Source organism: Eumetopias jubatus, unplaced genomic scaffold, assembly GCF_037043125.1.
Source record: "Eumetopias jubatus isolate StellerSeaLion01/CBP00866 unplaced genomic scaffold, mEumJub1_p1.0 scaffold_14, whole genome shotgun sequence".
Lineage (NCBI taxonomy): Eukaryota > Metazoa > Chordata > Mammalia > Carnivora > Otariidae > Eumetopias > Eumetopias jubatus.
Genome location: NW_028274820.1, coordinates 56,559,182 through 56,576,943, shown reverse-complemented (window position 1 = coordinate 56,576,943; position 17,762 = coordinate 56,559,182). Strand labels below are relative to the sequence as shown.

Genomic DNA, 17,762 nt, shown 5'->3' with positions numbered 1-17,762 from the left:
AGTCTCTTAGATATTGCATAGATTTGTGTGACTTAATCTGAAAATCTCACCATCTAAAATTACTTTTAGTAGGATTTAGATCCTTCATATTTATTACTGATAACTTATGTTTCCTCTTACATAGGCCATCTTCTTTTACACAATTTATTATGCTTCCTTGCTGTCTTTTTTCTTTAACTACCAGGTGGTATTTTAGTCACATTTTCTTTGCACTTTTGAACTTTTTTCTTCTTTTAGTAGGGACTTACTTATAGATCTGTCAAATATTTGCAAAGTGAATTCAGCAGGGTTATTAGTCAAATATTGTTCTAGGAATGCAAGGAGGCTTCAAGAACAATAATTCTTTAATATAATCAGCATATTCACAGGTTAAAAAAAGAGAAAAACTTCAACAGATGGCAAAATTAAAAATTCATTTCCTTTTATACTCTTTAATAAAGAAAATGATGTATCTGTATGTTGAAGGTGTTTTGACTCGAAAGCAAACATCACATTTAATAGTGACACAAAAGAAGCATTCTCATTTAAGTTTGAAAAGAGACACAGATGCTGTCACTACTATTATTCAATTACTGAATAATCTGAAATCTGAAAATTTTAGCCAAATTGAAAATTGCCTCTGCCTCGGCCTCTTTGGCCAATTTACCAGTCTCTAAGTTTAGCAAGCATCTTTAGCCCTCGTGATTAACTAAACCTTTCTTTGTATGGGAACCAAACTCTCTCGCATAACCTCCCCCCGCCCAGGGCACCAATACACAACTTTCAAGCAAGGCTATAATGTCTGTAGCTGGTACCATTGAGTCTGCACGCAATCAAGAAGTGTTATAGATCACTGTGCTCCCCTTTACTGATTAACTGCCCTGAAGTTCCTTTAAAAATCTTTGGGCCAGGCAAAAACCTCAGAGTTGGTTTTTAAACAAAAGTCTGCCTTCTTCCCAGGTGGCCTGCCTCCTGAATAAAGCTCATATTCCTTTCCAATCAAAATATGTCTCTTAAGTACTGGCTTTTTGAGCAATGAGCAGCTAGCTGACTTGGGTTTTTAGGTAACAAAATCAGTAAAAAAATAAAGATAAATAAACTTAACACTTACAAAACTAAATAGTAAGATGGCTAGACAGAAATAAGATAAATATGAAAAAGCAATTAACTAATCTATATGTGAGCAGTAAGCCACAAAGAAACACAAATGAGGAAAAAACAAAAAAACAACCTGGCATAGCAGCAACAAAATAATTAAATGTTGAGAAATAAACTTAAGAAATGTGAGGGATCTACATTAAATAGGAATTTAATACAGATAAAGATACTATTTCAAAAATGTGGTAAGAAGCTGGAGCACCCACAATGTGTAGGGCAGTGATACTATTTCCTGTGATACTGTAACAGGATACATGTATACATCTGTCAACATCCACAGAATGTACAACACAGAGACTAAACCCTAATGTAAACTATGGTTAATAACAATGTAACAATATTGGCTCATCAATTTTAACAAATGTATCCTACTTGTGTTAGCAAAATGTTAATAGTAGGGGAAACTGGGAGGGAGAGAGGGAAAATGGAAACTCTGTACTTTCTGTTCAATTTTTTGGTAAACCTAAAACTACTCTAAAAAGCAAAGTCTGTTAATTTTAAAAATGTGATGAGAGAATGGATAATTGGAAAAATGATATTAGTATAACTGTTACCCACTGAGGGGAAACATTAGATTTCTCTCTCATACTGTAGTGTCTCTTCTCTGGGGCAAGTTAAGTACTGGGAAGGAAGGTTCAGTCCTTTTCTCCCCTGTTGCTTGTGGAAGAGGTTCTATAGGATGAGCAAGAATAAAGTAGAGGTCACTGACCCCACATTGCCAGGCCTTCTGGTTCACTTTCTTCTAAGTCTGCTCCAAAGTGGAACATAACTCATCTTAAATATTTGGAACCAGGAGTGGAGGAGGGCTGCTGAAATCCGTATGCAGAGACATTCAATGCACTGCAGACAGAGAGAAACTTAGGTGATGCTTTAGTGCCTATAATTATTAGGGACTTCTGCAGGAACAGTCCTTTGGTTAGGAAAGATTTCACTTCAAAACAGGCAAGCATTTCAGGCAAGTGTTGGTAGAATGACCTTCTGCTCTCTCTACATGTTTGCCAGGTAGGACTGCAAAAGGCAGTAGGCTCCATGTAAGCTCCACAGCACTGTGTGAGGCTCTAACTTTTAACAATATGTGCTGGCATTCATAAGAGGCATGCAATCAGCTAATTCTATCCCCAAATTCTATCCTTCATCATATCCCAAGAAGAGGACTGAGGAATGACTAACCTTCGGATTTATGTAGCTTGTCAACAAGGTTCTGCAATCAGTCCCGCCCAGCGTGATTTCAAGGCGGCCCTGGGTATAAATCCCTGAGTAGACTGTAGATTCAACTATAGTTGGGTGGTGGATTTAAATCACTGAAAAGATAAAGGGAAATGGAGCCCTTATTATATGGGGGTAAATCATCTTCTTGGATTGAGATACTAGAAAAGCCTCAACAAAGCCATAATAAACTCAAAAGCTAAGAGAAAAATTAAGAAGGCCTTAGGAATCGTATTTGCTCAGAAAAGCAAGAAAAATAGCACTGGATTTAAACACACATAATTACAATAAGGCAAGTGGGAAAGTAAAACAAAGTTAGACACCCAGATTAATAGAGGAAAAGCAGACTTCTTCCTTAAGGGAAACATGACAAGTTAGGTCAAACAGCTTTAAAAGGCAGAGGAAATACAGTTTGATATAACTGCTCTTTAAAAGATGAGGCTAGGAAAAAAAAAGTTACTTTTGCTGTTATTTATTCAAGTAAGGTGATATAAGCCAAAGAGATATACGCAGGAAGAAAAGTAAAATTCAGCAGTAGTCTAAAACAGTTCTCAGAAAAAGCGTGGATCAAAGAAATTTTTGTTAAGAGCGCTCTTAAAGCTAAAGGTAAGAAGTCAAACACATAATTAGGGGACTACCCTTAAAGACTGAGACAGTTTTAACAGGTAATTACATTAAATTCAGATTTGTAAAGTTTTGGAAAAGGAAGATCAGCAATAAAGTAGTTCATCCATTATGTAATTTGCAATGTGATATGGGTGGAAAGACAGGAATGCTACATACTATAGTAGAACACATCTGGGAAGTCTGTGGAAAAAAGACTCCAAGGGAGAGTACTAGGTCACATTAAAGGGAAGCCAAATAACCCAGACATAATCCAAGCCTAAATCAGATGCTGAACCTGTCCATAGTTGTAATTACTTTACTGAGGGTGAAGATTGGCAGCAGCTGAACCAATCCTGAACACACTGACCTTTTTTTTTTTTAAGATTTTATTTATTTGACAGACACAGTGAGAAAGGGGACACAAGCAGGGGGAGTGGGAGAGAGAGAATCGGGCTCCCTGCTCGGGGGGGCTCGATCCCAGGACCCTGGGACCATGACCCAAGCTGAAGGCAGACGCTTAACGACTGAGCCACCCAGGTGCCCCCACATGGACCTCTTGATTTCCACTGTGACGGTGTCTATAAGAAAGGCACTAAAGGAAGAAGAAGCAAAACAAACATTTCGGCCCAAAATCAAAAGGAAAGGAAAAGTAAGGAAGGTATTCTTATGTAAACAGTGTTAGCTCTATACTATGTAGAAAGGAAAGGGTTCAACTTGAACAGGTTAATAACTCCGTTGGGGATGCCTGAAAGGAACAAATAGACAATAGAGTCATAGCCTATTTTGACACATACAGGTAACAAAAAGGAATGTCTGTTACCGCTGAGTTTCCAAAGCCTGGAAGACTCAAATAATGAGGAATGGCAAGGTTTGAGGAGCACACTGTAAAGGCCACGTTGGTCCCTATGCGACCACAGGCTTTAGAGGAATCAAAAGTCATTCTCCAGCTGAGATAAATGGAAAGGAAAAAAGACCCCTCCAAGAGATAGGATTAGTAGTAGAAACAAGGAATTTCACAGCAGGATAGGATCATAACGGGGACACGGGTACAGAACAACCAGTTGGATCAGAACTGTAGAGAATGCAAGGCCACAAACTGCTCTGCATGACTGCCTGCTACAAATGTGGATCATTCTTCTCTCAAAAGAAAATATTTCGTCACTACATAGAGTTCAACTGCCAACAACGTAAGGTTCAAAAGAGAAATAAAAATTAAGATTTAAATGTGCAGAACAGACAACAGGGGAAAAAGGGAGACTCCAGAAGACCTGGCAGTTGGGTAAATCCCCCTGGCAAATTTTTCCAAGAACAAGGTATTCTATGTCAAGTGAAGCATTATTACACATAGATGAAATTCCTTCCCTATACGGTAAAGTGTCCTATTAGCCTCTTGATAAGTGATTCCTCTCACCTGAGTTTAGAGTGCAAATTACAGCCAGCCAACAGACTGGCAACCTGTGCAAGCAAAAAGCCCAGACATCCTTATGTTTTCTTTGAAGATTCTCTGTTCCCTAGAAACCGAAGTTTCTGTTGTTTTTTTAGTCTGGGAACAATAATGTGGGTAAGGACTTTATAGTAAGGTGTCAACATCTGCACTATTAATTGCAGAGATGGGAGATTTGCTTGTATCTTTTCAGGTTTGTGGGGGCGGACATGATGCTGTGCTAAGGTTTCTAGGGCCCTGCAACATTCTGAAAACACATGGCACCAACTACCTTGAAATTGGAGAAATTCACCTTTGGAGTTGCTAAACTATCTTAATATATTCCAATGGAAGATAGCCCAGGCTGCAGCTGCTGAAGAAAGCGTCCCAGAATCTACCCAAACACTTAAGCAAGTGCTTTCTGGCTGAGACTGAGCAGTGTAAGAAATCAGAGAGAGCACATATTTGGAACGGACTTTAGTTTTAACTCACAGGAATATCACAGATGTGGGAATTTAACAATGAGGGGGCCATAAGAGTCAAATCTGGGGGATTTTACGTTGCTAGTACGGAATTAGATGAAGTGTTTTAAGCTGTCATTTGGTTGTTCACTGCAGATAATCTGGAGAGCTATGAATGAAATCTTGGCCGAGAAAAATTTGAGATGGGAAATAGAAGTGAATTTCCAGTCTGGAGTTAATAGATTACCCATTTAAAAGCTTTCTGGAGTAAAAAATTTAAATAACCTTTCTAAGTGGGTCTACAGAGGATACACAGAAGAACAGTTACTGTAGAGAATGCCTTTAAGATAGAACAAAATGCTCCCTGTGCAGGTAAAACAACAACAATAAAAACCAAACAGAAAACCTTAAAAAAAAAAACTTGGAAATAAATTCTTATTTACTCGGTTCAGTTACCTTCTGTTGGGAGTTGGGATGGGGCTTTGGTTCCTGGTCTACTATTCAGCCCTCTGAGATTCTCATCAGGGAGTTTACATAAAGATTAATAGCCAAGTGAGACATAATAAAACACACTACTGGGGCGCCTGAGTGGCTCCGTTGGTTAAGCATCTGCCTTCGGCTCAGGTCATGATCCCGGGGGCTCAGCATTGGGCTCCCTCCTCAGGGGGGAGCCTGCTTCTCCCTCAGCCCCTTCCCTGGGCTCATGTGTGTGCACTCTCTCTCAAATAAAATCTTTAAAAAATTATATATATTAAAAAAACACACTGTTGATAAATGTGTGAGTACCTGGTAATCCCCATCTACTCTCACCCGTATACCCCAATAATCTAAATTTTGGAATTTGCATATTCATATGTCCTGTAGTGGGGAATAAAAGACAGTGGGGCCCAAATCCAGCTTAAGAGTCCACCATAAGTGGGGGTCCACTTATGAGTCCACCATAAGACATACCTTACCTATTCTCCTTAGCTGATGGAGATCTTAAGTAGATGTGAATCTCAAAAGAATAATCACACCATTAATAAAACAGCAAAGTCTTAACTTCTAGCTTCATTAGATTACAACTTCTCTCTCATTGGGCAAAACTTGTAGGACAGAGAGATGAGCTCAATATACCTCATTTCCTTTCCTTTGGGTGAGGTGAAGGTCAGCCCTGTTTTCCCAGCCCCAGCCCCTTTGCCCTCTGTTCCCCACACCACATACAGAGACAAACACACACATATATATAAATGTGTGGGGGTGTGTGTGTGTGTATTCATTCTCCTTTCAGGGAAAAGCCTTATAACAGTGGTTTTCAAACTTTTTAAGCAGCAGAATCCATTTTCTTTTCTTTCTTTTTTTTTTTTTTAAAGATTTTGTTTACTTATTCGACAGAGAGAGACACAGCGAGAGAGAGAACACAAGCAGGGGGAGTGGGAGAGGGAGAAGCAGGCTTCCCGCTGAGCAGGGAGCCCGATGCGGGGCTCGATCCCAGGACCCTGGGATCATGACCTGAGTCAAAGGCAGACGCTTAATGACTGAGCCACCCAGGTGCCCTGACAAAATGGTGTCTATACAGTCAGACTTAGCCTGGCAACCAAGGGATGGAAGAAGCTCCCCTCACTGTTCACTCACAAATATTTTGCTTCTGATCTCAGCAATTAGTCTTTCTGCTAGTTTAAAAATATGAGGATCCAAAAGAAGAATGCTTCAACCAAGTGACAGAAAAATGATTTTACAGAATTAGAAGTTAAGACTACAACCTGGGAATTCTGGCATCCTCCTGGCACTGGGTAAAAAGAACAAAAGTTATTACATTTGGTTAGGTGCCTGAACCTGGCCATGAAGGAAAAAAAAAAAAAAGATTTCTGTTCTCTATGGGACAGAAGACAGCTGGAGCTCAGGGGATCCCCTTGGGTACCTTCTTGTCGTTGGGAGAGAAGAGTCCTCTATGGTTCTCTTGAATTCCTACATATCCTCCTGGACATGCCAAGAAGGCAAGACCCTGACACTTTTTACCTGGGGCACCATTTCTCAGGGTTATGTTGGCAGCAAGGAACCATAAGGGATGTGATAGTCTTCCGCATAAGAATAAGGAATAGGCTTGCTTACTGTTTGCTATAATATGGCAGATTCCTTAAGCTCAGTGTTCATTCTGTAGCTACAACACAAACCCACTGTGTGTATAACATCCATTTGGGCCCCAGTGGGTCACCCTCATACTACTTGTGGGGCGAGGGGAACTGACACATACATGTGGATGCCCATGATGCTGTGCTGTGTGTAATCAAGTCTGTTGTCTCTAACCTAGGAGTCTCATGTCTTCTGCCAGCATCCATTAAACAGCAACAGGCTAACTAATCAGCTTATAAATACCATAAAATCAAATCCCAGGCCCTTTGCTTGTACTGCTAAATCTAGTAATAAATGTTAATAAAAGACTAAAGTGACCCTGTACAGGCAAGACCAAAGGTTCAAGGCACCTAGGAATAAAGGATTAGGTCACCCCATCAGATAAAGAACCTTGAGGAATTGGCTAAAGACAAAAATAGGAATAGGCAGTGAAGAAATCATGAAAAAATTAATAAATCATAAGCAATGAATGTGGCTTCTATTTTTATTTTCATCCTTGCTCTTATATTTACATAAGTTTTAACTATGAAACTTTTCCCTCCATAATCATATAAAGAATCATATAAAGAATTTCCCTCCATAATCATATAAGACTTAGGCCTTAGAATCTTGAAATGATGAAACTTGATGACTTTTTTTAATGGATTCTGGCAATCTAGCATTCAGTTTCCTGCCTATTAGAACCCCAAGCTACCATTTCTGGAAAAATTCCTCATTATGAACTACGTTGTGAGAGGGCAATTCTCAGAGCTTGTCTCTCATTATGGAAGATAAAAGTCAGTTATTTCTTCTGTTCACTCAGCAGAGCCCAAATCTGGCAAACAATCTAAGGCCAGCCAATTATATACCTACTTTCGGGATTTTGAATTTTAAGCAAATAATAGAAAGAGGGAGGAAGAACTGTCTTTGCGGCAGCGGCAGCAGCAGCAGCAAGCAGTCAAGACTGCCCCTGCCCTGTAATTGACTCCAGAGTCTCTGAAGCCTAGCTAACACAGAATGCCAGGGTTTCTGTTTGTCTGCCATGCCTGCTCATCTTCCAGCCTGTGGTCAATATGGTAAGTTCCTGATGTTCTTGCAATAAATTATTTTGACTTAAGAGAGAACATATTTTGGTTGCCTGGTAACCAATAATTCCAGGAGATACACTGTGATAACAGCAATACCAATAATATTTGACAATGCTGAATAACTTATCAAGACTTTTTAGGGGCGCCTGGGTGGCTCAGTCGGTTAAGCATCTGCCTTCAGCTCGTCATGATCCCAGAGTCCTGGGATCGAGCATTGGGGTCCCTGTCCAGCGGGGAGTCTGCTTTTCCCTCTTCCCCTCACCCCGCTCTTGTGCTCTCTCAAATAAATAAAATCTTTAAAAAAAAAGAGTTTTTACATTCTCTCACTATCCCCAACATCAGTAAGGTAGGTCAATATTATGATCACTATTGTGCAGATACAAACATAAAAGGCTAAAGAAGTTGTGACTTGCCCAATGTCACACAATTAGTAAGAAGACAGAGCTAGGATTCAAACCCAGATCTGTTGATTCCAAAATCCATCTTATTTCCAGTATAGTGTACTATTTCCCACAGCAATGAGTGACTAAAGGCAACACTACTAAAAGAAGTTTTATAGAAGATACAAAGCCACTTTATTTTTTTAAAATTTTATTTATTTATTTGAGAGAGAGAGAGAGAGAGAGAGCACAAGCAGGGAGAAGGGTTAGAGGGAGAGGGAGAAGCAGGCTTCCCGCTGAGCAGTGAGCCCAAATGCGGGGCTCGATCCCAGCACCCTGGGATTATGACCTAAGCTGCAGGCAGATGCTTAACTGACTGAGCCACTCAGGTGCCCCACAAGCTACTTTAGAATAATTTTTCATGATGAAAGCTTACAGTATAATATTAAATTGTGATTCAATGTAAGTGCAATTCAAAGAGAAGTTCTAAAAAAGAACTCATTTAATCCTGGCATACCATTTTCCAGTAGGCTAACCTGATATTTATAGAATTTATGATATTTAGCATAGATGGCATTAAGAATGTCTCTCTTAAATATTAATCAACCACATTTTTGACAGTTTAACAGAACGTAACTAAATTACATGCTGTATTATTACATACTAAAATATTTAATATGCTGGCTATTTCAATGATACGAATTTTTGTAGATGTTCACTGGAATAGCTACCTGACTTATAATTCTCCCCTCTCAGGAAATGGCCTCAGTACATAAAAGGAGCCTTTCAAGATATGTTTGTGCTACACGACCTTGTTCTCCTTAGCAAAGATAATTGATTCAAAGGGTTAACACTCAGCCCAATCTAGGTCTATCAGATCCTCTCTATCCAGGATTTGAAACTCTGAAAGGGAAACAGTTAGTGGTAGTCACAGCTGAAGTCCAATGAAGGCAGTGTCCCAGACAAAGGCTAGAGGCCTTTGGGGTTGGCATGAAGAGTTCTTGCATCTCCCAAATCTTGACTGTCTTTCTTCTCTTCAGAAGGAATTTTAATACAATCATGGCTCCCTTAAGATACCCTTCTGCATTCATTCAATACACATGGGGTAAGTGTCATGACGGTAGTATGCACTTTATACTACTGGAGTTTATTTTTTTAAATGTGGAGATAAATATATGTTTAGTTTTTATTTAAATTCCAGTTAACGTGCCATGGAATATTAGTTTCAAGTGTACCATGATTCAACTCTTCCATACATCACCTGGTGCTCATCACAAGTGCCCTCCTTAATCCCCTTCACCTATTTAACCCATTTCCCCCCACCTCCCTTCTGGTAACCATCAGTTTGTTCTCTATTATTAAGAGTCTATTTCTTGGTTTGCCCCCTCTTTTTCCCCTCTGCTCATTTATCTTGTTTAAATTCCATGAACGAGTGAAATCAAATGATATTTGTCTTTCTCTGACTTACTTATTTTGCTTAACATAATACTCTCTAGCTCCATCCATGTTGTTGCAAATGGCAAGATTTCACTCTTTTTTTATGACTGGGTAATATTCCATGTGTGTGTGTGTGTGTGTACACAACTTCTTTATCCATTCATCAGTCAATGAGCACTTGGGTTGTTTCCATAGTTTGGCTACTGTAGATAATGATGCTATAAACATTGGGGTGCATGTATCCCTTTGAATTAGTATTTTTGTATTCTTTGATTATATACTACTGGAGTTTAAAGAACATTAATCCCATCCTGAAAAGCCTGGGCCATACAGAAGGCAGGTCCCTCTCCATCTACTCACCACTTTGTCCCTCCTTTGTCCTCTAAAATCTGCCTCCTCCCCCACCACTCCATTAAAACTTAACTTGCTAAAACCACCAATTTTCAAATCCAGGGACACTTTATCTTTTTAGCCTCCCTACTACATTTGATACTCCTGACTGTCTTTTCTTTGTAACTTGTATCTTGGTTTGAATGACATTATTCCCTGCTGTCTTTCTTCCTTCCATACCTTAATCTCCAATGCACTTTTATTCCTATCCTTCAAAATGGTTGGTGCTCCCCCAGAGTTTTATCTTCTGTCCACTTTCCTTCTTACTCTGCCCTCAACCTCTAGGTGTTATCAACCATACGTATGACATCAACTATTTACATAACAAATATTTGAGCACCTATGTTGATGTTGGCAATAAAGCACTGAATAAGACAGTGTCCCTGCCCTCATGAAGCTTAGAGCCTAGCAGCAAAGACATACATTAAAATAAGATGTCGTTCTTGCCTTTATATAGATGATCAGTGCATGAACACAAGGAATGGAGTATATATAATAGAGGCTCTTGACATAAAGTAGGGCATTCAGGGAGGAAGTGGCAAGCGTGAGTAGAAGAGAAAGAGAATTAACAGGCACTGCTACAACATTTCAGGCTCTGAAGGAAGACAGGTGCCTGGAGTGAAATGGCTAAGAGAAAAGTGGTATGATATCTGACTGAAATACGTTGGGATTACATCAGACAGGGCTGTGAAGGTCTGGTTAAAGAATAAATATTCATTACAAATCCATGATAATTAACCTCAAAAATACTGCCAGCCATCATACCAATTCTACTCTTCACAAAAATTACTTTCCTCAACCTCTAGCTTCATCTTCCTCCTTCATTTTAGTGGATGATCTCATCTCCTACTTTTCAGAGAGAACAAAGGCCTCTGGACAGAAACTCCTTTATTCTCCTGATTCCAAACACACCTATATACTAACCTCTCTTCCTTCCCACGCTTATGGAAGAGAAACTGTCCTCCCCCCAAGAGAGATTAATTACCTTTACTTTAGATCTCATCTCAGGAATCATCTATCAATTATCCATTCTGTCTCATATACATTCAAGCTCTACACCTCAAATGAATTCTTTTTTTTTTATTTTTAAAAGGTAATGGTTTTAATTGAATTAATGAGATGAAAAGAGAGTGAAGCCCTGTTTGCTATAAAATTTTTTAATTTAAATTCAATTGAATTAACATATACTGTATTATCAGTTTCAGAGTCAGAATTTAGTGATTTTTAAGCACACTTATATCTCTCCAATTTAAACAAATAAAACCAAACGAACTTCATTTGACTCCCCTACTTCCTTCAGCACCAAATTTCTCCAATAAAGCTGTTTCAATTGTCTCATATCTTACTCAAGATAATCTGACTTCCATCTGTCTCCCTATCAAAACAACACTCACTACAGTCAATAACTCTCCTGTGTTGCTATATCCTGATTTCTCATAGGCTTCAAAATTTGCCATGCTCCTTCTGAAACAATTTCTTCTCAGATTCTGAAAACTCTCATTTTCCTCTTACTCTTCTGGCCATTTTTTGGGAGGGTGGGGGGCCTCCTTATAGGCTCATTCCTTATCCTTTATCCTAGACTCGCCATGGTTTCAACAAAGAAGTTATCTTCCATCTGCAAATAATCACAAAGTAACACTTAAATTTTTTTTAAAGATTTTATTTGTAAGACAGAGAGAGAGTGCATACGCGCGCACACACACAAGTGGGGGGGAGGGGCAAAGGGAGAGGGAAACAGACTCCCCAATGAGCAGGGAGCCTTACATGGGGCTCTAAATCAGAACCCCAGGATCATGACCTGAGCCTAAGGCAGATGCTTAACAGACTGAGCCACCCAGATGCCCTTTTCTTTTTTTTTTTTTAAAGATTTATTTATTTTAGAGTGAGAAAGCAGGAGGAGGGGCAGAGGGAGAGGGAGAGAGAGAATCTTAAGCAGACTCCCCACTGAGCTCTAGCCCGACAAGGGACTTGATCTCAGGACTGTGAGATCATGACCTGAGTCAAAATCCAGAGTCACATGCTTAACCAACTGAGCCACGCAGGTGCCCCTAAGATAAATTTTTTTTAAAACAGATTTTATTTATTAATTTGAGAGAGAGAGAGACAGAGAGAGCACATGAGCAGGGGGAAGAGGAAGAGGGAGAAAGAGAAGCAGACTCCCCGCTGAGCTGGGAGCCCGATGTGGGGTTTGATCCCAGGACCTGGAGATCATGACCTGAGCCAAAGGCAGACGCTTAACCATATGAGCCACCCAGGCGCGCCCCCCCCCAATTTTTTTAAGTAAACTCTACCATCAAGTGGGGCTCAAACTCAACCCTGAGACCAAGAGTTGCACATGGTATGACTGAGCCAGCCAGGTGCCCCACAAATTTAAACTTTTAACCTGTAACTCTCCAGACCTGTCAATTCATCATAAGTACCTTAATGTCTCATGGGCACCGTAAACTGAACATATCTAAAATACAAACTATAATCCTTTCCTCAAAGCCTTGATCCTTTTCCAGTATTTGATAGGGAGACAGATGGAAGTCAGATTATCTTGAGTAAGATATGAGACAATTGAAACAGCTTTATTGGAGAAATTTCCAGTATTCCCTAGTGTCACCATCTACCTAGTTATGCATTCTAGAACCCTAGAGGTTATAACCGAAAACTTGTATTGAATCCCTCAGCATCCAGTCAACCACCACTATCATAATAGCAACAAAAATAGCCAACATTTATTGTGAACTTATCAGATCCTGTTTAAAGTTATCTTAATTTGGTTATCTAATTTAGTCATCACACCCACCTGTGGAAGTTATCACCAAGTCCTGTCAATTTTACCTCCTAAATTTCTTGACTATGTCACCTTCAAGGGACCATCTCACTGAGTTAGTGAACAACTTCCTGTTTGGTTTGCCAACAACCCCTCTGAGAACTCCCTCATTTGCCACAGATCAGGAACCATCTTTTTCAAAAGAAAAACAAATACCTGCAGATCCCTCCTCTCTCTCTTTCCCTTTTTCTCTTGCACAACACACATCTGAAGGGGTTTTAGAATAAAGGCAAATCCTCCTAACTTGACTTAGGAGACAGTGCATGGGCAGGTCTCTAGCTACTTCTCCAGTGTCATCTTATACCATCCTCCCCCTTATGTTCTGTGCTTCAGTCACACCGGCCTTTAATCAGCCTCTTGAACTTGCCATTCTATGGTAAGTAGGTAGGTATTATTAAACAACATAAATCAACTGCAGGGTGTAATAAGGAAGGTCTCAAAACATATCCCTCAAATGTTAAGGGTCTCCTAGACTTCATTAACACAAGAGCAAAAGCAACTAGATATGAGCAGTAGTGACTATGACCTAGCCCTGCTTTGTAGAGCTCCTCTGTAGTGTATCAAGTAATAAAATTAATCTAAACAAAAAGTTAGGAAAATAAAAAGGTGCTCAACCTAATTAAATAAGATGCTACTATACACCCACTAGAATGGCTAATGTTATAAAGACTGACAATACCAAGTGTTGATAAGGAGGTAGAGTAAAAACCTAATACATGGCTGGCATGAGCGTAAGCTGGCACAACCTTGGAAACTGTAGGACAGTACCTATTAAAGCTGAGTGTAGCATAATCTATGACTCCACAACTCCACTCTTAGATATTTCCCAACAGAAATGCATACATGTGCACATCTAAAGACATGTACAAAATATACAAAAATGTTCAAAGTAGTACTATTCTTCATAGTGCTAAACTAGAAATAATTCAAATGTCCATAATGATAGAATGGATAAACTGTGGTATATTTCCACAATGGAATACTAAATACAATGAGGATGTACTAGAGCTACACAGAACAACATAATAAATCTCACAAAAATAATGTTAAGCTTTTGGAAACCAAGACTCAGGAGTATATACTGTATGATTCCATTTATATACATTTTAAAACAGGAGAAAACAAATCTATGGTGATAGAAGTTAAAACAGTGGTTACCTTTGGGGGGTGGCTAGTGATTGAGAAGAGTGTAAAGGGGGACCTCTAGTGTACTCTTCATGTTCTATTTCTCGTCAGCAGTGGTATGTTTATTTTGTAATAATTCATTGAGCTGCATATTTATGATTTGTATCCTTTTAGTGAATCCTATACTTCATTGGAAAGTTGACTTTAAAAACAAAAGGCTAGAAATGACTGCAAGGATGATGAAGGAAATGGCTCCATAAGAAGCTGAGGCTGCTGGCTCTGAAGAACCCCCACTGGCCACTATGTATAGAGTTGGCTGCTAAGTTAGCGAGAGATGAAATGACCTAAATCATATTTATCTAAGATCACAAAACTAATGGTAGAGCAGGAACTGGAATTCAGACATTCTAATTTCACCGCGTTCTCAACTTCCTGTAAGAATGTTTCCGGGTGTGTACAGAGGGGTCCTTGTCATCCAGGCACTCATTATTCTGATCCCCAAAGTAATGAGGTCATATGGGGAAGCAAAAATAGTCACAACATAATATTCACTAAAGAACAAGAACACTTATAAAATTGGTTCTCACTCAAACACTCTTTTGCTGGCTCAGACGGGTTTCTATTTCTGCTAATTCCCATCAACTGCCCTTGTCAGTCATTCCTGGTGAGTCTCTCTTGTGTTATGATGTTATTCAGAACAATAGGAGTACAATGTAAATCAACTGCAGAGTGAAACTGCACATCTTGCAAAAGATGCAGGATTCCATGAAGTCGGTAAAAGTTCTATTGGAGAATACCCGAATAACATGTAAAGCCATTGACAAAGAGAGAATCTAACAGATTAAGGTCAGTTAACCACTGTGGAAGAGATCCCTGGTTGTTCCACCCAGCATCTATTTTCCCCTTCCTACTAAGTAACAGTAACAGAATCCTGATTGTTCAGTAACTTTATTTCTAGCTTAACAGTAAATAAACATATGTTAATATAGTCTAAACCTAAGTCTAAGAACGGGATATGAATCAATTTTTAAACCCAATGAGCTAAACGTACAGTTTCAGAAAAATCCCCTCTTCCTCAAGTAAACAACTGATGCTGCAAGCCAGCTGCACCCTATCTACATAAGGAATGAGGCAATGCTTCACCATGCTGGTGTCCATAGACAAAACCACATATCTAGGGGGAGTGAGAGGGCTGTTGGAAACAAATTCGAGCACTGGTGAAGGCTGTTCACCCTTTATAAGCAGACACTTGTTAAATGCACCAGTTATATGAAGTCACTGGTGTTGTAAATATAAAAAGCTTTACATGAAAGGAACTTGAATGTATACATGGAAATAGATACATGAAAGTAAGTTACACATAATACTGAATTCAGACGTTCACAGCTACTTCAGCACAAAAGCCCCAGGAAAGATTTAAAGGCATTCGGACAGGTATCTACTGCATTCATGCACCACGCCAGGAGCTGATGAACAAAGACAAGATCCCGGCAGTCAGAGTTTGCTTAAAAGAAACTAGTATCTTCATACAAATCTTAAATTCCTGTACTGTTTTCCATATTCTCATTAGAACCACTAGATAAGCAAACGAGGTTTTGCTATTATTCACACTCACATCCTGCTTTTGTCTTCTTTAAAAACAGAACCAGGGTTACAAAACAGAAACGTTCCCGCATCTCCTTAGATGCGTATTTTTTAGAATAAAGCTTATGGAATAAAAAAAGTAACCAAGTGACTTTCCTATGCTCTTTGGTAGAAGATGTTATGGAATTAAAAAAACAAAACAAAAAACCTCTCTAGTCTACATTCTCCGTGTTAAAATCCATTCTTTTCATAACCCACCTTTCGCCGACGTGAAGACTTTCATTAATGCGCCACACATCAAAGACAACAAAGAGCTCCTCTTCATAAGAGGCGCACAGGGGCCTTAAAAGACTGAGCGGTATTTATCGGTGACTCTTTCTGCTCTAAATTAACACGTACAGGAGGATTTGTCTTCAACTAGCTCCACCCGGCTAACACAGAGGAGGGGCGGGGATCGTTATTTAAGAGTAGCTGATTTCAGGCCAGCACTGCTTTTCCCTTCTGTGGGGGCTTCGGGTTGGGCTGTGCCAATGGGCTTCTTCGCACAAGATCTCACGACACCTTAAAGCGGCTCGCCAATGGAGGGATCCTCGCCTCACAAAGAGATAACTAGGGCAGAGCTGTTATACAACCGATACGCGACGCCGAATGCCAGCCCGGCGAGTCCCCCAGGAGTGTGACTTGGGAGCCACAGCATCCGCAGACGAGGAGACGCTGCTGCTCGAGAACGGTTTAACGCGACCCTCTACTAAACAGCAGCTTGACTAGCGTGCGAAAATGGGAGGAAGGGCGAGGACCGAGGAAGAGAGCCGCGAACCACCGGGCGCGGTTTCGGCCCAGGGAGCCAGGGGCGCGAGTCCCGGACCCCCTCCCCCCTGGCGTCCGTCACTCCCACAAAGGCGGTACCTGTTTCCGCATGTTATTCATGACGCCCATGAAGCCCGCCAACAATTTAGCTTCTTCTCGAGCAGCAAGTTTCTTCTCGGTCTTCTTCTTGCTGCTCTTCTCCACCCCGGAGGCTGCCATCCTCCGTCAGCTCGGTTCACGCCCGGGGCTGGCCGGGCCGAGCGAGGGGTTGCACGCTCCGGGCACTCTGGGGCTTCTGTTTACCAAACAGCGCGGCCGGGACTGCGGCTGCAGCGCCTTGCTGCCGGCGCGGCCACTGCGGAAGGACAAGGCCTGGCGGCCCCCTCAGAAACTCACCGGGAGGCGACGTCGCGGGCTCGGCGGCGTCCCGACAGAACCGGAGCCGGGCCGAGGAGTCTGCGCACTTCGCTCGCGGGGGCGGGCGCGCTCTGAAGGGAGCAGGAGGGCGAGGCCTGCGCGTCACAGTGGCGCGCCGCTCCCAGCGACGCGCTGCGGGCCGGTTGCCTTTGTCGGCGCTGGCCGCCGGCGGAATTTTCACTTCCAGCCGCTCCAAGGCGTGCGTGCCCTTCCTTTTCCCTGAGTCAGGTTTTACAAATTTAGGTTATGGGACGAGATTTTCTTTTTTTGGATAGGTAGGCGGTATCTCCTGTTGGTGTAAGCACCGTAGGAACCGAGTTGGTGTTTTCGTCCCTGCAGCATCACAGACTGGCAAATTGTAGACGCTCAATATATATTTATTAAACGATGAAAGATTATCACGGACTGCAAGTGAAAGGCATCGTGCACGGAACACAAGAGTTATTTGCTTGGGATTCATAAAGCAAAAACACACGATCCCGTTGGTGTCTCCTGGATGGGGAATGCCTGCTTACTTAGGCTGGTTTACGTAGTGTTTGAAACCAGATCAGGTATCAGCTCCAGAAATCCTCAGTCCAGTTAGTCTTCCCCAAGTATTCTACCGTGACACGAAACTCAGTCACGGCACTCAGGAAGAGGCTTTTTTTTTTTTTTTTTTTTACTATAATAATCTGTTCTTTCGAGTGTATGCTAATAATACAGGATTATTTGAAATGGTACATTATTTTACATTCTGAAAATTTTCTACATATCCTTTTAATTTTCTACCTAGGTGTATATAGGCATATACGG

General features: G+C 40.8%; 1 protein-coding gene across 4 annotated transcripts in view; it reads right to left on the bottom strand.

The window, feature by feature from the left end:
- KLHL7 (kelch like family member 7) overlaps window positions 1-17,006 on the bottom strand; it is a 64,515-nt gene extending 47,509 nt beyond the window's left edge. Inside the window, exons 1-2 of one of the 4 annotated variants that reach the window (XM_028119354.2) lie at window positions 16,950-16,977; window positions 2,308-2,438 (exon numbers count right to left, since the gene is read on the bottom strand). Coding sequence is in view for 1 of the 4 variants with exons in the window: in XM_028119352.2 (XP_027975153.1) it covers window positions 16,653-16,772 (120 nt within the window). In the remaining 3 variants the exon portion in view is untranslated. Of the gene's footprint in view, window positions 1-2,307; window positions 2,439-16,652 lie in introns of all 4 variants that reach the window. The other 3 variants (XM_028119353.2, XM_028119352.2, XM_028119355.1) reach the window with 3 other exon arrangements.
- Between the last annotated feature and the right edge of the window lie 756 nt (window positions 17,007-17,762).